This window comes from Gracilinanus agilis, chromosome 2, assembly GCF_016433145.1.
Source record: "Gracilinanus agilis isolate LMUSP501 chromosome 2, AgileGrace, whole genome shotgun sequence".
Classification (NCBI taxonomy): Eukaryota; Metazoa; Chordata; class Mammalia; order Didelphimorphia; family Didelphidae; genus Gracilinanus; species Gracilinanus agilis.
In genome coordinates this window covers 470668252-470690558 of record NC_058131.1, presented here as the reverse complement: position 1 = coordinate 470690558, position 22307 = coordinate 470668252, and the positions used below count along the sequence as shown (strand labels likewise).

General features: G+C 36.2%; 1 protein-coding gene across 1 annotated transcript in view; it reads right to left on the bottom strand.

The window, feature by feature from the left end:
- Positions 1-17256, bottom strand: part of ARMH4 (armadillo like helical domain containing 4) — a 118355-nt gene extending 101099 nt beyond the window's left edge. Inside the window, exons 1-3 of the mRNA XM_044662033.1 lie at positions 15897-17256; positions 12880-13119; positions 10499-10690 (exon numbers count right to left, since the gene is read on the bottom strand). Of these exons, the coding sequence (XP_044517968.1) occupies positions 10499-10690; positions 12880-13119; positions 15897-17241 (1777 nt within the window). The 5' untranslated portion in view covers positions 17242-17256. The remainder of the gene's footprint in view (positions 1-10498; positions 10691-12879; positions 13120-15896) is intronic.
- Positions 17257-22307: the final 5051 nt, after the last annotated feature.

Genomic DNA, 22307 nt, shown 5'->3' with positions numbered 1-22307 from the left:
TTCAAGCAGTTGTTTTTCTTCTGTGTTTCTCCTCCCACAGTTCTTCCTCTGAATGTGGCTAGTTTTCTTTCTCATAAGTCCTTCAGCCTTGTTCTGGATTCTTGCATTGCTGCTAGTAGAGAAGTCTGTTATATTCGATTGTACCACAGTGTATCAGTCTCTGTGTACAATGTTCTCCTGGATCTGCTCCTTTCACTCTGCATCAGTTCCTGCAAGTCATTCCAGTTCACATGGAATTCCTCTAGTTCTTTATTCCTTTGAGCGCAATAATATTCCATCACCGACAGATACCACAATTTGCTCAGCCATTCCCCAATTAAAGGGCATACCCTCATTTTCCAGTTTTTTTGCCACCACAAAAAGTGTGGCTATAAATATTTTTGTACAAGTCTTTTTCCTTATGATCTCTTTGGTGTATAAACCAAGCAGTGCTGTGGCTGGATCAAAAGGCAGATAGTCTTTTAAAGCCCTTTGAGCATAGTTCCAAATTGCCATCCAGAATGATTGGATCAGTTCACAACTCCACCAGCAATGCATTAATGTCCCAATTTTGCCACATCCCCTCCAGCATTCATTACTCTCCCCTGCTGTCATTTTAGCCAATCTGCTAACCTAAGAATTTTTGAAATTAATCACATTCTGAAAATTTGAAATGTCATCTGTTCATCATGGTAAATTTGTTGAAATCAAATAAGATTTAACTATCTAATTGTTTAGTCTTCTACAGATGTTTAAGATACTAATTCCAAATGCAAGAAAATTATCCAAAAAGCTTGTATATTATGTAGGGTTTGAGTTTTTATTGACTTTTTGGACTAATTCTGCAGATACAAAAGACTCCAAGAAGCACTTGTAACCTGGAAAACACGCTCAAACCAAATATTAACCAAAAAACTCATCAGAAGAGCCGAAGCTACATTTTTCATTTCACAGAATCACAGAATTTCAGAGTTTCAAGGGAACTCAGCCACCTTTTGGTACAACTCATATGTGAAAGAAATGCCTAGTAATACATGCCAGATAAATGGTCATTCAGTCTGTGAATGAAGACTATTAAGAAGAAAAAGCCCTCTCTCTCTCTCTCAAAGCAGCCCTTTCCACTTTTGGATAGCTCTGTAGGGAGATTTTCCTGACAACAAAATTTTTTTCTTTGTAATATATTATTATTTATTTCATTAAATATTTCTTAATTGCATGTAAAAATATTTAACATTTATTTTTTAAATTTTTTGGTTCTAAATTCTTTCCCCTCTTTTTCCCCTCCCCCTTCCTTGAGCTTTTGATAAGATTATACATGTGAAGTCATGAAAAATATATTTTCATGTTGCAAAAGAAAATAAACAAGAAGAAAAACAAGAAAAATAAAGCTTAAAAATTGTGCTTTGACCTGCATTCCAGTTCCATCAATTCTTCTTCTGGAGGTGAACAGTATTTTTCATCTTAAGTCTTTTGGAATTGTCTTGATCATTGTACTGATCAGATCCTCTTATGTTGTGGTGCCCAGAAATTAACAAAATGCTCCAGATGAGGTTGGATGTCACAAAACACAGTAAGATTGCTCCCTCCCTATTCCTCAAAGCTGTGTCTCTCAATTCAACCCAAGAGAACATAAGCAATTTTGGTTGCCATATCACACTACTTATTCATACCAAGCTTGCCATCTACTAAAAGCTCCAGATATTTTTAAGAACTACTGTGTAACCATGCCTTCCCCATCCTATACTTGTGAAGTTTATTTTCTTATAATCTAAATATAATACTTTATGAACAGCTAAATTGTAATCCAGCTAATTAGTGTTAGACTTCAGACCAGAAACTCCTATTAATTTCCACAACCAAATTCTTTCTAAAATAGCAAGTTGCATCCCTCTAAGCAGCTAATTAGCAAGTATAAAATTAATCATTTATGTTTTCATAAGATAATAAATCACAATAACAAGTACAGAGGGGCATTTTAAGTAGCTCCAAATTTTTGACAAAAGACACTAGAAGCCACGAGAGAAAGAAAAAGAAGTAAATACTAAGGCAATATTTACTTAATCCTGATTATATTAAAAAGTAAATTCTTTAAGAAAAACATAACACAGTCAATTAGAATGAGAATTGATAACAATGGAAACTGTGAACAAAGTTTTATGACAATATAGGGCAACCAATATTAATTTACAGTGTTCTGAAGTACTAAATGCACAGCAAAAATATGGCAACCACCCTGAGCACTGAGACATGACAAGGGGCATGAAAGCACTAAAAATCACTACACTAGCAGGAAAGTGCTATAAATATGCCACCAATTCCAGACACAAGAAAATGATGATTTTAGAACCAGACAACAAAATGATTTACTGTAGAAAACAATCCTTTAGGTATCTGAAAGAAGAAAGGAAAGAATGACTAAGGATGGATAAATCTCTGGTCTTATGTTGGAGGGTGGAGAAGAGAAGGGATATGGGGAGGGAATGAAGGAGGGAGGGAGACAGAGAGACAGACACAGAGACAGAGACACAGAGAGACAGAGAAAGGAAAGGACAAGTCGACAGAGACCAACAGGTAGGCAGACATAGAGAAGAGAAGAGAAAAAAGGAAGAAGAGAGGGAGGAGTGAGAAGGCAGGAGAAGAGAAAAGAGGGATAAAAGAGAAGAGAAAATAGGAAGGTAGGGGGAGAAAAGGAGAAAGGGAAGGGAGAGAGAGGGAGGGAGAGAGAGAGAGAAAGAATGGCAGAGATAAGAAGGGGGAGGGAGAAAGGGGAGGAAGAATAAAGAGGGAGAGAACAAGTGCAAATCAATAAATATTAGACCTATGTGTCTACTTTTCCATCTCTACAAATTTTATGAGACTACCTTTCCACAAATCAAGGGCATCCTTGATGAAAGTATAAAATAGGAACAGGTAGTTTTTCACAAACAATATTTTATAAAAGATCACAGCTTTAGAGTCACACAACTGACTAAAATGTAGGGAGGGGAATCATTTTTCATTATGCATAGTTTGTTGATTCTTTTTTTAAAAGCATTTAATTTGGTTAGATCAAAACATCACCTTAAAGGTTTTCCTCCAAAAATGTTTTTCCTATGAAAATGTCAAGATGATAAAAGCTTCCCTGAAAGATGTCACAGCAGAGATAACTTTGTTCAATGACACTTTAAATCTTAATATTAAGAAACATATGGAAACTTGATCATGATGTTTGCCATCATGGAAGATAACCGGAAGAGAGGCCAAATTGAAGAGGGATTCCCTCTAAATCAGTGATGGGCAAACTACTAGCAGGCCAGATGTGGCCCCCTGAAATGTTCTATCTGGCAGCACGACATTATTCCTAATCTGACGAATACAATGAGTAAGATACAATACAATGAAACTTCGAAAGAGTTGCCTTAGAAACAGACTGGCAGATGAGCATTTCCTTTCCTTTGGCCCCTTCTTTAAAAAGTTTGCCCATCACTGGTCTAGATGGTGATCTCAAAATACTCCTCTTTGTTAATGGCATTGTTCTGATTGGACCAAATCCCTGAACACTGAATTGAGATCTATTATCACCCAAAGAATTAAGATTAACTATCCAAAAAAGAAAAAACAAATGGATAAGGAATATGGATACATGATGGCTAACTCATTAAAGTATGAATATATTCTAAAATGGATATATTTGAAAGAATATAAATGGATATATTTGAATGAAAGAATATAAATAATTCATTGCATTATTTCATTATTAGATAAATTTTAGACACCTAACCAAGTCATGAAAGTCAAGGTCATCTCAAGCCACCGCCAGTTATCTTTGACTTTTGTCTTGTCACTGGACTTTGATGATTCTGGAAGAGATAGGGAGACCTACAACTTTGTACAACTCTGCCTCATTTTAATCCAATTTATGTGTGAATCAAAAGATAACCCCTGTGACACCATTTTGGTCCTTTTAGAGTACAAAGGAAAACATTTAACTAACCATAATTTAGACAAGCCCTAGACATGGAAAGTGAATTGGACTTATAATTGAACAGAAGACTGAGAACAGGCTGAATTGTCTGGGAAATTTTGAAGTTCTTTTAATGAGTCTGAGTTTCTCCTAGAAACAAAGATGTCTTTTTTAACAAGAGTATTTTTTTTGGTGTTCCTGCCTATGAGTCAATGAATATCACAATCTCCAAAGAATTAAAGTTAAAGGCCACCCCCCCAAAAAAGGGTCACACAAAAAGTGAAAATGGCAATATGAATAGACTACAGTATATTGCCACTAAAGAACTGTACGAGAAAAGTGATATAAAGGATATTACCAGAGAAATGTATGACTGGAAAAGGTGAGCCAGTCATGTGGTGAGTGTAAGAAAAAAATCAATGGAAAACAATGTTCCTCTCAAAATCAAAAGAATGAACAACAAAAAATTCCCCATGATGTGGTAGGGTAGAGTACGGGGATGCAGAGTATCCTATGAAGGGTTTCTAAGAGTGCATGGAAAACAGATCACACAGTAAAAAAATACATGGGGAGGACGTAAACTGCAGTTTGGGAAGGAGTTGCCACACTGATGAAATCAGAGATCCATTAAATCATAAAGATAAAGGAAAACATTAATTACTGCAATCATTAACTAGCATCCCTATTGGGGCAGCTAAGTAGGTCAATGGATTAAAAGCCAGATCTATAGATGGGAGGTCCTAGGTTCAAATCTGACCTCAAACACTTCCTAGCTGTGTGACCCTAGACAAATCCCTTAACTCCCATTGCCTAGCCCTTTCCACTCTTTTGCTTTGGAAATAACACACAGTATTGATTCTAAGATGGAAAGTGAGTGTTTTGTTTGTTTGTTTTTTAATAGCGTCCTTATACATTGTGAATCAGATTTTTTATTTCAGATAGTCTTTCAAGAGAGATTTAATAAAAATCTTAAAGCAGGTAAAAAATTTTAAAAACACAAACCATACTTTCTTCTCTGTACCTCATGTGACCAAATCTCATTCATCAGAAGCTTCATTTCTTTAATACTATAAAATGTTATAAAATACCAGTTTTATTGAAAAATTCATTATTTAAGCCAATATAGAGGTGTGTGTATTTGTCCCTCATTTTACCACCAAAATGAAAGGACATATTCTATCATTCCATCCCACATCAGCATTTTTCTCTTCCACTCTTCCCATATTTATGCCTATTTTAGTGGTTTGGTCATTGATACAAAATTAGAATTCAAAGCATTTCCATAGCACTTAAGCCAAAATCTGCATTCATCCTTAGTAAAACTGAAGTGGTGAACATCCTTAATACAATACTGCAGAATTACCAGTAGAAATAAACTATTCAATTAGATCCTATTATTCTTATTCATTAATCTTATAGGACCAAACCACAGCCACTGAAAGCAAAACATTTAAATGTATTTTACAAATAAAGCCTTTGATCTCTGAAGAGGCCCCTGATGAGATTGTAATTGAATCCTCTTCTCGTTTCTACCATTATATCTCCAGCTACCTGATGAATTTAATAGTCACATAACAAGCTGGCAAATGGGAAGGAAGTTCTCTCTGAGAGAGGGAATGTTTATTCAGAAAGAAAAAAAAAACTATTTTATGAACTCAAGTATATCTTCTATCTTGACTATAATGGCTGAAGAGCATATATTTCTTCCTCAAAAATAATAAAAAGAGAATATAGAATCAGCTCAGGCTCTTGGCAGGAAGGTATGAATTCAAGTCCCTCTGCTGACCCATGATGCCTGTGTGACTGGGCAGGTCACTTAATTTTTTGATGCCCCTGGAAACTCCTCTAAGATTCATAAATTGCAAGGAAAATGCTCGCCTGCATTGATAGAGATAGCCTCCTTATTCAGAAATTCCCTATGATAGATAGCTTCCTCATCCAGAAATTCCCTATATCAATGAAGTCATAGGTACATTTTCTATTTCATATGGCAATTACATTGAGCTTAGAAGTGCATTCAGCAAAGTGAAGTCAAAAGAAAAAATAATTATTTTTTCTTCAATGGAAAATTTACTTTATACTAAGTATCAAAGTATTCAAAGGAATAAATCTGTTTTCTTCTTAATACTTTTTCATAATGTTTTTTATTTAGCTTTGCTAAATATTAAAGTTTTGGAGCTTTTTCCCTCAAATCACCAAAGAAATGCATTTTTAAATCTATTCTTCATTCCCAGTCTCCCCCTCGAGATGTCTGTCTCTGTATCTTTGTCTCTCTGTCTCTTTCTGTTTCTGTCTCTATCTCTGGCTTTATTTCTATCTGTCTGTCACACACACACACACACACACACACACACACACACACACACACACACACATATATGCACACACTTTCCGCCTGGTGAGAATGTCAAAATTCTTCAATGGCAGCTGGGAACATATGGAGGAGGGTTCATATACTACTTAGGCCAACCTGAGCCTCCATCTTCAGCTACCTCTTCTGCTTTGTTACTTTCTTGAGTATAAATTAACTGGTCAGTGATCCTGAGATATCTTGAAGGCAACCTTTTAAGCTAGAAAGTTTGGGGAGCTCCTGGGTCCTCAGCTAGTGCTTTGGTTAGGGATCCAGAAATACCTCTTGGGGCTGACCACCAGAAGGAAGATGAATCTAACCCCTGACCTAATTTGCCAGAAGGCAAGGGTCTGGAGAAAACTGTTTGGACAGTGCAATGCTGAGTCAAAGGTGAAATGCTGATTCAGGAGTCCTGTAAACTATTTCATGTTTTGATGTTTAAAGTCTCAGCCCATAGAGAAAGCATGACAGCATGAATTGACTGCTCCTAAATCTTTGCATATCTCTTGAGTGAAATATTTTGGTGTATATGGTAGAAATAAAGTTGTTCTATACCTGATTCACAGTGAACATTGAGAATCTCTCTACTTCCCTCCTTTTGTGAAGATCTCAGACATGAACCAAATCTAAACATTAAGTAACTTTTCCCTAGATTCTGAAGAGGGGGTTGGGGTGGGAGAGAAGAGAATAAAAAGCTAGTGAATTCAAGGGGTAGGGGGAAATTGTAACCCAGCTCTTTAAAGGATAACATTTCCCCACCCCCTAGAATTAAATCCAGTCCATATGCTTAGGTCCAGAACTGAAAGGGACCCCTTCATGGAGGAGAAGGTTAGTGTTCCAGCTCAAAGGACCCAATAAAGCATTATTTGCATGGATGCAATATTTTTTAAATTTAATTAATTAATTTAGAGTATTTTCCCTTATGGATACACTATTAATAACCACATCAGTTACTTTAATTTAGACTTCTCCTTTCTCAGAGATGAACTTTCCTTCAGAATTATCTTGCCAAAAAATTGGAAAATGAGGGGATCCCTTCAATCAGAGTATGGCTGAACAAATTGCAGTATCTGTTGATGATGGAATACTATTGTGCTCAAAGGAATAATGAACTCAAGGAATTCCATGTGAACTGGAATGACTTCCAGGAATTGATGCAGAGCCAAAGAAGCAGAACCAGGAGAACATTGTACACAGAGACTGATACACTGTGGTACAATTGAATGTAATGGACTTTTCTACAAGCAGCAAATGTGATGATCCAGAACAATTCTGAGTGACTTATGAGAAAGAACGCTATCCACATCCAGAGAAAGAACTGTGGGTGTAGAAACACAGAAGAAAAACAACTGCTTTGATCAACGTGGGTTGATGGGGATATGATTGGGGATGCAGACTCTAAGCAATCAACCTAGTGCAATTATCAATAATATGGAAATAGGTCTTGATTAATGATACATGTAAAACCTACACATCGGCTATGGGGAGGGGGTGGGATGGGAGGGAAAAAACATGAATCATGTAACCATTGAAAATATTCTTAATTAATTAAAGTTTTTCAATTAAAAAAAAGAATTGTCTTGCCTACTTTTTCTTTATCCATCTATTTTCTCTCTATTTCATGGATTCTATGAAACATTCTTCTGAAACCTTTCATGATTTAGTCTCTTACAAAGAATCTATGAAAATACACCTAAAGATATTTTCAAATGTCTCTACTAAAACATAAAATAACTTCCCTGAATGAAATGTTCAATAAATAGAAAAGGCCAGGAAGGTACATTTCTTTGGCATTACAGTCAACAAAAGCAGAAGAGCATATTACTCCAATGGAGAACAATTTTATGTCCTCTTAAATAAAATTCCTTTTATCAAGAATTCTAAGCAGACACAGATCTAACAGTGAGATTATTCAATTACTAATTTATTTTACTTGTGAAACTGTTCTGGAGAGTTGACAGTTGAATACACAGTACACCCACTCTATTAATTACCCAGAATGTTTGACACCAGCAAATGCTGGAAGAGAGCTAACTACTTAGCTGCTTGGCCTTGATTTAAGAGCTCAGTCTGCTTTATTTCTCTTGATCACTGGGACAACAGGTTTAGTCTTGAATTCCCAATAAATACAAGACATTCCATCACAATTCTCTCACTAAAGATTAGGGGGAAAACGTGAGGCAAAAAAGGCATCACAGAGAGAAAAAATATCTTTATCTCTCCCTCAATTTCTCAATTGGATTTCAGCACTTTTAAACAGCTACAGTCAGATTGAGGAAAAGTAAAGTAAAGGGAATAAAAGATAAAGATAAGTTCTGGCTTCATTCAACTCAAAATTACCCCTTTTAAAGGTATACACATATAGCTCAAAGAAATTAAGGATGGAAAGAAAGGTATATGCTAAAATATTCATAGCAATATTCGAGGAGTTTCAAAACCTGGAAATAAAATCTGCACCCATTCATTGAAAAAGGGCTGAACAAACTTTATGATATATGGGTGTTAGAAAATACTACTCCACTGTAAGAGACAAAGAATAGGAAGAATTTTTAGATTAATTGAAAGACATAAATGGCCTAATACAAAGCAATAAAATAAGTAGAGCCAGGAGAACAATATGCACAATCATATTATTAAATCAAGTTACCAAATCATAGTACTAAAAACTAAAAAAATTATACTAAGAGACAAATGATCTCTAATTTGAATAATTAATCTTGAACTGGGAGAATATATAATGATATATACTTTCTTCCTCTCAGCAGAAAGAGTGAGGAGGAGACTGGGCACCATGAGATATGATGCATAGGTCGATCAATTTCATTTAACCTTTATTCATTGTTATAAGGAAAGATTTAATTAGAAAATGGGAATATATTTGGAAATGTTGACAGCATAAAAATAGCAAGAATTAATAAAGAAGGAAGGAAGGAAGGAAGGAAGGAAGGAAGGAAGGAAGGAAGGAAGGAAGGAAGTGTGGTGGGCACCAGGGTCTCCCAGTATACCCCAAATTCCTAGAGACATCACAGGTCAAAGATTACACGAGGAATTCAACTTGTTGGGCTGGAAGCTGAACAAACATAGGATCTTCTACCTCTAAGCTTTGGATGTATTTACACTAGCCTTAAGAAAAGGGTCTGAGCATGAGGGGATACCTTGTGTTTACATCTCAAACACATTAGGTTCCTCCAGATAATTTACCCACCTTTATGTTCCCTACATCTCAAACATCACTTATTATTCCAAACATCCCCAAGGTTTCTCAAGATGCGTAACATGATCACGATACCATAAAGGATGTGTACTTGTACTATGCCACAAACCCACCTGTATGATCAGGATGTCATAAACGATGTGTGCTTATGTTTAAGTCCCCAGACCCAAAGGCACCTATTCTATTTGCCCCACTTGTTTGTTCCCATTGTTCATCCCCCTCCCCATCCTTCCGTTCCAAGTCACTTGGACCCCATCCCTTTAGTATATAAAAATCCTGAACTTTTCTCCATTCAGGGAGGCAATTGGTCCTGCACACTGCTTCTTGACCATTCACCTAAATATATCTCTCTATCTTTAAAGGGTTTCCACCAGAGTCTGTCATTCTTGAAAGGGCACTCTTCACGGACCAAGGGTTAATCTCCAGCCTTCTTCCCCCAAAACAAAAGGGAGGAAGGGAGGGAGGGAAGAAGAAAGGGAGGAAAGGAGGAAGGGATGGAGGGAGGAAAAAAGGGAGGGAGGAAAAGAGGGAGGAATGAAAGGAAGGGAGGGAGAGAAGAAGGTAGGGAAGGAGGGGAAGAAAGAAGAATGGAAGGAGGGAAGGGAGGAAAGAAGGACTCATGAGTCAAATCTCCCTCCTAACTGGCACACAAATTCTGACCTACTCAGCCTCTGATCTGGGCCAGGTCTCCTATCCTTAGGGAGCCTGGTAACCACTGCCCTCTTTCTGGGAACAGAAATATTGGTGCTAGTCTTTAATGAGGACACCAGATTGCTCAAACTAAATAAAGTGCAGCTCAGTACTCTCTAGCTCAAAAAATCTCCCAGCCTCAGCCTCCCCACAGTAGCAGTGATTACAGGCATGTACCACTACACACAGCTCAACCTTTCCACCTAAACCAATCTAGTTAAAGAAAAAGCCCTCTCTGAGACTTCTGAGATAAAACAACTTTGCATTCAAACACCTTTCATCGACACCCTCCCAAAAAAGCTTCCCTCCAAAACACAGATACCTTGTGATTCCATCTGTTCCAGGTCATATGTCACAGAAGTACTCATGTGTCTTATAGATGCAATGGTTCTTATAGTAGAAGGTATAGACACAGACGTCTGGGAAATAGTGTCCTCCATCATTCCTGGAAGGGTCACTGAAGAGTCAAAGGCTGGAGGAAATGTCTCTTCTTTTGAGATGGTCACTGTTAAGGCTATCAATTTTTTAAAAAAAAATGTTTTTAATATATTTTAAGACAGGGCAGTAACTAATAAAATAATCACCGAAATTGAGAAACATTAATGCGAACTCATTTCTCAAGCAAAAGCCCAAAATACCATAACTCAAAACATAAAATAAGCCATCTTTGGCAATATAGGGAAAAGACTTCCATGTACTAAATCAATTCATCTGGTTTTAGTTAGGGTTTTCCCTTCTAGGAAAGGAAGTCATAGAATCATCATAGGATCAAAGATTTAGAGCTTTGTCCTGTTACCAAATTAGAAAAATCCTTTTCCTTTATGTAAGTCACATTATGGGCAGCTAGGTAGTAAAGTAGCCTGAAGTCAATACTATTCTTCCTGAGTTCAAATCTGACTTCAGACACTTGATAACTGTGTGATCCTGGGAAAGTCACATGTTTGCCTCAGTTTCTGCATCTGAAAAATGAACTAGAGAAGGAAATAGCAAACCACTCCAGTATCTTTGCCGAGAAAATCCCAAATGGGATAACAAAGACTGAAAAATGAATGAACAACGTGCCATGTTATGGACTCATTTTTGGTGGCTACATTCCAGAAGCCATCTACTCTGGAGAGGCTGTGTGTTATGGTAAATAGAGAGTTGGCCTCAAAGCAAGGAAAACCAGTGTTCAAGTCCCACCTCTGACACATTTTGCCTGTGTGAGGTCAGGCAAATTACTTAACCACTCAGTGCTCTAGGCCACAGCCTAATAAATACTAAGAGTTGCTGACCTGTGTTGGTAAAGAGTTTCCTTACCTGAAAGCTCCCTCTACCAATGAAATCAAAGGTTCAGTCCATATACTTATCTCACCTTCTATATAAAAGTAGCACATAAGAATTATCCATCAGTAGTTCATCACCAAAAAAGAATTAAACTAAGGAGTCAGTTAGGTAGCTCAGTGGATTGAAAGCCAAGCCTAGAGACAGGAGGTCCTGGGTTCAAATCTGCCCTCAGACACTTCCCAGCTGTGTGACCCTGGGCAAGTCACTTAACCCCCATTACCTAGCCCTTACTGCTCTTGTGTCTTAGAACCAATATACAGTATTTATTCTAAGATGGAAGGTAAGGGTTGGTATTTTTTTATCTATAGTAGAATTTATCAATGTGTGTCCCAGAGAACTCTGCAGAGTCCCTAAGACTTTTTTCTTTTTCTTTTTGTTTTCTTATGTGCTTTTTCCCCTTTTTTTAAATTTAGAAAAATTTTCCATGGTTACATGGTTCATGATTCATACACACACAACTTTTTCCTCCCCCCCCCCACTCCTGAAGTTGACAAGCAGTTCTAATGGGTTATAAATGTACCATTGTTCAAAATCTATTTCCATGTTATTCATATTTGCAGTAGAGTGATCTTTTAATGCCAAAACCCTAATCATATCCCTATCAAACTACATGATCGATCATATGTTTTTTTCTGCATTTCTGCTTCCACAGTTCTTTCTCTGGATGTGGATAGGTAAGTGTTTAAAAAAAAAAAAAGAATTCAACTAGAAAAACATTCAGGAGTTTTCTCCAGCTCAAAACAGTCCTACTAGATAAAAGATCATTTCTAACTTCAAGACCTCTGAAAAAAATACATCAGTAAATAAAGCCAAATCTGTCAAAATAAGAAAGACCTGGGTAAACTGAAGAGGATCACACTGGACTAAACTTATTCTGCAGACCGGCTTGTTTGTACAAAGTTGTTCACACGTCATCTCCCACATTAGACAGTGAGATCCTCCGTGTCAGGGACGTTTTTTGCTTTTCTTGGTCTCTCCAGGACTTAGCCCAGTGCCTGGCACATCGTTAGTACTTTAAAAATGCTTGTTGACCTTACTGGAATGAGCATGAAACAAAGCCTAGCCTATGGTTAGCTCAGTGATTAACCCAAGCCTTTTGAGATGTGGTCAAATCTAAACATTCTCATATACCCAACAAATCACATCTTAAAATGACCTCTGGATATGTCAGGCCATTCTAGGCATCCCAGAACAACAAATCCCTTTTTATCCACCTAGTTTGTCTATATATATTTTATTTCTACATTTTATCAACATATATATATGCACATATATAGGTATAGGTGTAAATGCGTCACCACATTCTATACCATGTCATTTATACAACATACTCCACCTCTAACACTAAGATAGACTCTCTAACCTTCATTTCCATACCTGGAGTAACTGCCAGGGACAAAGGCATAGCAGTAGCTGAGACAGTAGTTGCCAAGTATTCTGATTTTCTTGATAGCTGAGTTACACTAGAAACCACCATGATGGGAGATGGGCTCCTGTTTCTTTCCTCTGCCTCCTCAGATTCTCTGGTGATCTCCGGAGTAGAATCCTGTTCTTGTGTAACAGACAATAAAGTGGCTCCTCCATCTTGACTAGACATCATCTCTTGAGCTATACTGTCTAAAAAAGAGAAAACTTTTAATTTTTATTTTAAAATTTCCACTACATCCTTGTCTCAAGTCAGTGTAATAATAAAACATGACCAAACAAAGAGATGTTTCAGGAAAAGGGGCTGCCCTAGTAACTAGAGAATTTGTTTGTTTCGAAGAAAAGAGCCATCAAATAAGTTTTGTTTCTTTTTCCCCAGGAAGAAAAGAAACCCATAAAACGTATTTTTAAAAACCCTAATTTTACAAGTGAAAACAAGTTCTAAAAACAAAGGAGAAAGGCCAAGACAAACATCTAATTTTAGCTGAATAAATGCTCCATTTTAGGCATGTTCAAATGTCAAAATGATGATTTAGGTGGAAACAAATTAATGAAACTGTGTGACACTCAAAAATTTTCACAAGCAATGTTTTTCGTGCATAATTAAACTATAAAAAGAAAAAAAGAGCCAGTTTTTAAAAAACATATAATGCTTCACTAAGAGATGATCATTCAGTATCTATATGTTCACTAAGAGAAAATGGCCATACAAATGCCACTAACCCATTTTTGGTTTTGTTGTACACATCAGAAGTAGACTTGACTGTAAGCTTCTCAAATAAATTATTATTAAGGATGGGGACTTAAGTGTGTTCTTTTGTGCCCCCTAACAGAAGGGGTCCTCAGTAAATGCTGATTGACCCACATTCTAAAACCCAATTTCTAGGTTACCTTATAACAATTTTTTTCCTCAGTCCTTTATGTCCTGGTTCCTCAACTGTACTGAAGAACTTGCAAGGAGGAACTATACTTATACCTCTCAAAACTACTAGAATCTAGCACAGTACTCATGCTGTAAGAATTCATTGCATACTTAATAATTGTTATCAGCTTGATATGCTTATCTCATTGCAAGGCTTCCAGAGAATTGCTTAATTTTGATTTTTCTCGTTATTCCAAAGAATAATATATACTTTTGGTAATAAAGAGAAAAATCAAATAGCTTTTGTAGTTCAGAGGTGGAACAGGAATACAGATCTAGGGTTCAAGTCTTGAAAGTGACAGGGTAACAAAACACAGGTGGATGCTTAATAAATAGGAATAAGGAAAACAAGGAATAAGAGACAGAGCTGGGGAAAATTATGGTTATAGAAAAAGCAGTTAAAGTGTTTGCTATATATTCTATTCTTCCTACTTCAGATAACTATAGGAATAATTTTAGTAACCATAGAAAAATTGAAAGGCCTGATCTTCAGTTGAAACCTGGTATTAAAAATAATCTCATATAGAGGAACAACCTTTAAAAGATAATTATGCTATTTCTAGAATCAATTAGAGAAGTTGCTAGTATCATACACCTTGAAGTCACCAAATACAGACTAGGAAAAAGAAAGCTCTATTTTTCCTTCATTAGCGAAATGTGATTTTAATAATACTTTTTAAAAAATCATTTCAAGGGGTCAGCTAGATGACTCAGTGACTAGAGAGTTATGCCTAGAGATGAGAGGTCCTGGGTTCAAATTTGATCTCAGACACTTCCAAGCTGTATGACCCTGAATAAATCATTCAACTGCCACTGCCTAGCCCTTGCCACTCTTCTACCTTAGAACCAATATTGATTCTAAAACAAAAAATAAGAAAGCTTTTTGTCATTTCAAACTTGAAATTTTCAATTGAAATGAAAATTTTAATTGCAACTTCCCTATTGAAATGACATCTTCAAACTCTAGGGTCCTTTTTCACACCTCAATGTTTAATAAACATCTATGAATAACAGTTCATTTTCCCTAAATAGTAATATGACCACTGCTCATGATAAAAAAAAAAAAACCATCTTGGCTATTAAGTTAGAATCCTCTTTATGTTTGCTTCTATATCAGTGAGCACCAGGTGGAGAAGCTTCCCCTCTTTACATATGTCGAAGTCAAAAATGTTTGTCTCCCTACTACATGGTATACAAGGTCTGGCGCTTAGTAGGTGCTTCATAAATACTGACTGTCTGGCTGACTGTCAGGAGAGGCTAGATAGCAGCAGATGGTCGTTCTTATTTTTTCTCATCTTATCTAACAGTCCTTTGGGGAAGACAAATTAAGAAAACTTGTGAAATTCATATTCATGAATATTCATGCCTGAAATTCCTTTACAGGAAATGTCAGGGAATTCAACACTTTTAACTTTGTATAAAATGAAATGCTATATTGGATAACATTGTTTACTATAACCTTGTCTTGACATTGTAAACAGATTGTACATGTGAAATTATATTTGAGAATATTTTAATAATTTTTGAAGGAGAAACAGGAAGTTCCAGATTCATAATTTCATGTGTGTAGGGAGCTTCTGGTACAGAAAACCCCTGCATTGATGATGCAGAACAGCTATTCAGCCACCGTTAAAAAATTCCCTGAGACACTGAGAGGGAAGGGGACGTGACCATAGTAATACAGCTGATATATGTCAAAGATACAAATTGAGCCAAAGCCAGACTACTATCCACTATGCCACATTGCCTCTCACTGTCACATTTGTCACAATTTATTAAATTGTATGGACAATGTCTTTCAACTTTCATTTTTTATAATGCTTTTCAAGTCCCTTTTTATACCTTTTTAACTCTTTTTATACTTTTCAACTCTTTTTATATCTTTTAACTTCCATTTTTTCTTTTCAAATTTTTATAACACCTTTCAACTCTCATTTTTATACTTTTCAACTTTTTATACTTTCAATTCTTTTTATAATACCTTTCAAATTTCATTTTTTCAAATTAAATCAGAAGCAAAATTGTGAATCAAAATTTTCTTTTTTACCTGTTAGTGTATTTCCCACAGTGTAGTATGCCTCAGACTGAGAATCTGTGAGGGGAACTGTAGACACTGAAAAAAATAAGGTATCATATTCCCTACCATCTAATTCAGGGTGTCTTGTATTCTGCAATGGGCTTATAGTTGTCCCTTTGGTGTCTTCTTTAGGATTCATAAGGGGAAAGGAACTTTGATCAGTGAAGGCAACAGATTTTTCTTCCATATTCACCATCGCTGGAGATGCCCCAGTGTGTGTTCTCTCTCCAACTTGTCCCAAAATGGCATCTGCAAAATCTGCCAACGGTTCTCCTCCTTTCACGTCATCATGGTCTGGCTGTAGTATCTGAGGATCTTTGGCTCCCACATGAATAGTCTCTGCATTGTCTCTGGGTGCTGAGGCTCCTTTTTGGCTTGTACTTACTAATTTGGTATCATCCCAATCCTCATTCAGGGCTGAGGCAGCTGGAACACCTAAAGCAGCTGTTGGAGCACTGGCTGCCATGGCCATGCCTCCTGGCATTCGGTCAGTTTCTGACTCCATGCTTGGGAAATACTCCGAAGGGTCAAGCAGGTGGTCAGTGACAGTGGCCTGAGGATGATCAGAGGTCAGCTGTGAAGGACTGTCTCTGCTTGAAGTAAGGATACCCATCCCAATCTCTGCTGTGGGATTTGTCATGGAAGAAGACGTTGTTGTATGATCAATGGTTATTTCCAAGTTTCCAGTTCGTGGGTTAGTAGTTAACATTTCTTCAGTGTTCACCTGGGTTGTTGTTGAATGTTCCAGAGTGTGATCTGCCTTACTTTCTGTTTCTAAGAACTGATCATTCAAATGCTTTGGAAAGCCTTGTCCTGCTTCTGTGGCTTCTTCCACAGTGGGCACATTACTGGAACTACTAAAAAAATCAGCCTTTGCATTACCTTTTGGGGAGACTACTGTAGTAACAACTGTGGTTAACCTACTTTCAGATAAGTCTTTATTGGGTTCACCAGGATTAAATCCTCCTTCATCTGAAGAAGCCACTGATTCAGTAGGGGTATACACATCAGTACTCTGACTATGTGTGAATACATTACTGCCTCCTATAAGCTGCGTCTCTCCTCCGTCATTATTCAATGAGGTTCCAGATAGTTTCGTTAACACTATATTTGAATCTTCTATTACTGTCATTTGTGCTGTTTGCTTTGAAGGTCTGGGTTTTTCTAGGTCGTCTACATTCCGTCTCTCAATTTGACCTTCAGTGTGTGCTATCTCCCTCCTTCCCATTTTGGGGAAAGCCAGACATTGTGAGACAGAGAGAAGCAGGATGTTAATGAGGATCATGCAAATGTGAGGTTCTATCCGTCTGTTCATAGTGGAAGAGAAATGTGCACATAAATTAGCAAAGTTGTCGATTCCAGTAATTGAATCCTGTAGAAAAATAAAACATTTCAAACTGTCATTTTTTAATGGAATCCTTTAAATTAAACTGTAAATGAAGAAATCTATCATATGCTCAGGGGACAGATGGAGTCAATCTCCTCGTTTTCTCAGATGGAGATGGCCCAGTTCATTTTTCCCTGCTGAATTTTTAAGCTAATTTAACTTGATTCTTCTCAGGAAAAGATACCAGGAAGCAAAATTAGACAAATTGGTTAAAAAAGTCAGATCGGATGATGTGCCCAAGATTAATGTTGCCCAAAAATTAGGTCTACTCTCTAATGCTTCCAAGTCATTGGGCATAACCATATCCCTATTAATCCCATTTGTGAACTTCTTAACTTTTGATTCAATTTCTTTTTAAGACTAATAAAAATTAAGCTTATTTTCTGTTGTTACTAAAATAAAAATGATTCTAACTAGAAAACAAAAAAAAGGAAATGTTAAGAATACCCATTCTAAGAGCATCTTCTTAGTCATTTTAGAAAAACAGACAAATCTAATGTAATAATCATAATAGCCTAAATTAATATGTCAATTGACTTAAGGCCTCAAAGTGCTTTATATACATTATTTCACTGGTTCTCCTAATTCCATTTTGAGGTATCAAACTTAGATCCAGAGAAGTTAAATGACTTGCCCAAAGTTATACAGTTTATAAACTGTAGAGGTGGAATTTGAACCCCAGACTTCTGACTTCAAGGCCAGTGCTCATCCAACTGTACTTCACAACCATTATCTTTATTTTTAAACTCTTGCTTTCTGTACTAGTAACAACAGTACAGTAACAACTAGCAAGACAGAAGAGCAAGGACTAGGAAAATGAGATTAAGTGATTTGCCCAGGGTCACACATTAGGAAGTGTCTGAGGCCAGATTTGAAGCCAGTTCCTCCCAACTCCAGACCTGGTGCTCTATCCACTGTGCCACCTGGCTGTCTCATAAACATCACTTTTTCAGAAAGACTCACAATCACTTCAGATCTCATCGAATAATTCTGATTTCCAAATAGAATCAAACTCATGGTCTGAATTAGAATTTAAAACTTTGAATAAAAAATAGATTTGGAATTAAGGTGCTAAAATCTTTATGTATTTCTTCAGCTTCATTTTTGAAGACAGAAAAAGAAAAATTAACTTCCCTGTCCTCATAAAGCTTCCATTCTACTAGGGGAACAACATGCAGATAAATAAGTGCAAAATAAATACAAAGTAATTTCACGGGGATAAGGAGAGAACTAACAACTGAGGAGCCTCAAGAAAGGTCTCCTCTACCCTTAAGATAATTCTTCAAGGAAATTATGGATTCCAAGAAAAGGAATGAGTAGAGAGCACAAGCTGTCATTCTAGGCATCAAGGTAGAAAAAATTCCTCTGTGGAAAAAACAAGTGGGCAATTCAGCTGGCATATAAAAGTTCTAAGGTGGAATAGCATGAAACCAATCTGAAAAGATAGGCCAGAGATTAATTGTCAAAGGCTATAAATTCCAACAAGGCCACCCAGGCAGCACAGTGGATAGAGTGCTGGACTTGAAGCTAAGAAGACTTACCTTCCTGAGTTCAAATCTGGCCTCAGACATTCACTAGCTATATGACCCTAGACAAATCACTTAATTCTGTTTGCCTCCATTTCCTCAACTGTTAAAAGATATGGAAAAGGGGACAGCTAGGTGATTCAGTGGATTGAGAGTAAGGCCTAGAGATGGAAGGTCCTGAGTTCAAATGTGGCCTCAGACACTTCCTACCTTTGTGACTCAGGGCAAATCCCTTGTCTATCCCTGATCATTCTTTTGCTTTGGAACCAATACACAGTATTGATTCTAAGAAGAAAGGTAAGGGTTTTGTTTGGGGGGGGGGGGTTAAAGATAGAGAAGGAAATGGCAAACCACTCCAGGATCTCTGCCAAGAAAACTTCAAATGAGGTCATGGCACAACTGAAAAATGACAGAACAAATTAAATTCCAAACTGAAACATTTGTATTTTATCCTAAATCATCAAGGAATTATATGGTCAGACTTTGTATTTTAGAGGGCAAGAGAGAAAGGGAACACATACTTATTAAGTGCCTACTATGTGCCAGAAACTGTGCTGAGTATTTTATAAATTTTAACTCATTTGATTTTTAGGAATATAATTTTGGCAGCTATATGGAGGATAGAGAAAAGTGGGGAAAGGTAGAGACAAGAAGTCTGGCTAAAGAAAATGGTTTTCTGGTTAATCAACTATTCTGTTTAAGAATGTGGTCCCGTTTAAACATGATTGCCATTAAAACAACCATATATAATTTTGATGTCTTAAAAGAGACTTCAACTGTTTCATATATGGCACTTTAAGGTTTGCAAAGTACTTTACAAATATCTTCTCATTTTATCTTTACAACAACCTTGGTAGATAGGTGCTATTATTATTATTCCTCAAGTCACTTAGCCTCTCTCTACCTCAGTTTCTTCATCTATAAAATAAGTGACTTGCCTAGGGTCACACAGCTAGTAAGTGTCTGAAACTAAATTTGAAGTCAGATATTCCTGACTCCAGATCTGGCACTTTATCCACTGTGCCACCTACCTCTCTTCAGGGACATCACTACTTCAATTCCTCAAGGATCCATGATTTCATATATGCATATGTTCTCTTACACTGATACCGTTTGGATTCCTTTTATGTCTTAGTGGAGAGTTTAAACAGTAAGCTTCTGGGAACATAATAAAATTCATTACCTATACACCGACCTTTTGCTGTTGAGTTTCTCTGAACTCAACCCATGTTGGTTCTCAAATAGTGGACAAACAATCCACAACAAACCAAATAAGAGTATTAGTATATTTTGTTAGATACATGATATTTGTCTTTAATTTTAACTAATTCAAATGTCACAACTACAGAGGCTATAAAACAATGAGCTATGTGTTATCTACTTATAATGCATCTTTGTTATATCCCAATAAGCAGTGTCTTAAGATTTCCATACAGGAAAGCAGAAGTATAAAACTGTATCTATTCAAGAGAGTCAAAGAACCTGAGGTGGAACACGTAGTATATCATTAGATACATGTCTAGTTCATTCTCAACCCATTCAGAAAGTTTCCCATCTTATAAAAACACAACACAAAAAAATATCACCTGCTGATTATCTCAGAAGGAAGTGAGATATTAGGTTTGAAAATGTTTCTACAAAAGTCCAAAGCATAAAGATAAAACCTGAATATGTTAGTTTGCATAGCATCAAAACACTCAGATGCATCCATATTCTCATATTTTTAGCATTCTTGAGTCAACTGAAAAATAGAATGAATTTTTCATCTTTCATCCATATGTTTTTATATCTTGTAGATGCACATTTACTTCAGTGTGAAAAAAATTTTGTGAAAGAAATAGATCATGAGGACAAAGATTTAAATTAATGCAAGCCTTTTTGCTAAAATAAAATTTTCCTGCTAACTTTCTAATGTTTCTTCTAGACGTTAAGTTACAGTCCTTAAGTAAATGGGAGTCTATCACTTCTCTAAAGACTATCCTGTGGTTTCATAAATGCTGACCACTGCTTTCAAAATCCAATTTTAAAATACAAATGGGTAATAAGCTGCAGATAGCTATTTATCTATTGTAGCCATATGCTCTTTTCCCCCTAAATAGAACTAGATGACTCCTTTAAAGCTACAGAAAAAGACTGCCTATAGAAACATCGGAAGGTGACAAGTCTGTAGCTTCAGATAAATCAGTGGATGACCATCAGATGTCATGTATTTCTCTGTCTTTATGAACATTGTACAAATTTATCTGGAAGCTCCAATTTAGATAAGGAATATGTGCCACTTTTTGAGGAACATGAAATTTGAGAATAAATAGAATTAAAATAGAAGTGTTTAACTCACTGAAAACATATGCAAACCTACAGAATCATATACCACCAAGTTTTGTAATGGTAACCTTCCCAAATTCCTTTTCTCTTGTTTAGAGAAAAGGTTGATCAGTTAGAAATCTACTTAGAGAAAAGGTTGATCAGTTAGAGATCTACTTAGAGAAAAAGTTAATCAGTTAGAAATCTACACCATTGCAGTTATCTTAATGTTAGTCTGTGTTGCAGTACTTTATGAGAAAATGAAACATTTCCTACACCATATCTTTGATGTTCACTTTTCTTGTAAACTCTCCCTTTAGAATCTCTCTCAATTAAAAAAAAGTTTCACTAACTGCATTATCTATAAATTATAAGTAAAATTCTCTAAAGAATAATATTCAAATAATAACTGATTTTTATAAGATGCAGGCTATTCACATGGATTTAATGGTTCTGCAGTCCTATAAAAAATTTATTTAATTTCTACCACCAGTAAGAATAAAAGCAAGGTGTGTCGATATTATCTTTGACATCATTATACTCAAATACTCAAATAGATCTATGATCATATCAATTTGAATGTTCCCTCCAACAATTTTGTATGCACGGCTTATTAAACCCTTGTTCATGTTCTCCCTTAAATTCACCAAAGGAAGTCCACTCATTGTTCTAGGGGTCTTCCACATTTCTCTCCACATGAAAGTTTCTCCTTTGATACTCTTAATTTTGGGTTGTTTTTTTCAAAGATCCTTATTTTGTTTTATGTTGTAGCCAACTCACACCTACAGGTACCTCTTCATTGCTTTTTGTGACAATCAGTTTTGAATTTATTGGAGACTGTAGTGGTCTGTGTTTCACTACTATATAACATTGTAGAATATTAGTGTTAAAAAAAAGATAATCCATGTTTCTAGAAGGACTTTAAGGTCATTAAATGAACTTTTAAATTCCCTGAAGGTCATCCAACACACTATACTCCTCCTGTTTAATTCTGGAAATAATTTACTATCTTTTTTGATAGATAGATAGATAGATAGATAGATAGATAGATAGATAGATAGATAGAACTATAGGTTNAGATAGATAGATAGATAGATAGATAGATAGATAGATAGATAGATAGAACTATAGGTTGCCCATCTAATTTTATAATCTATGTGACAG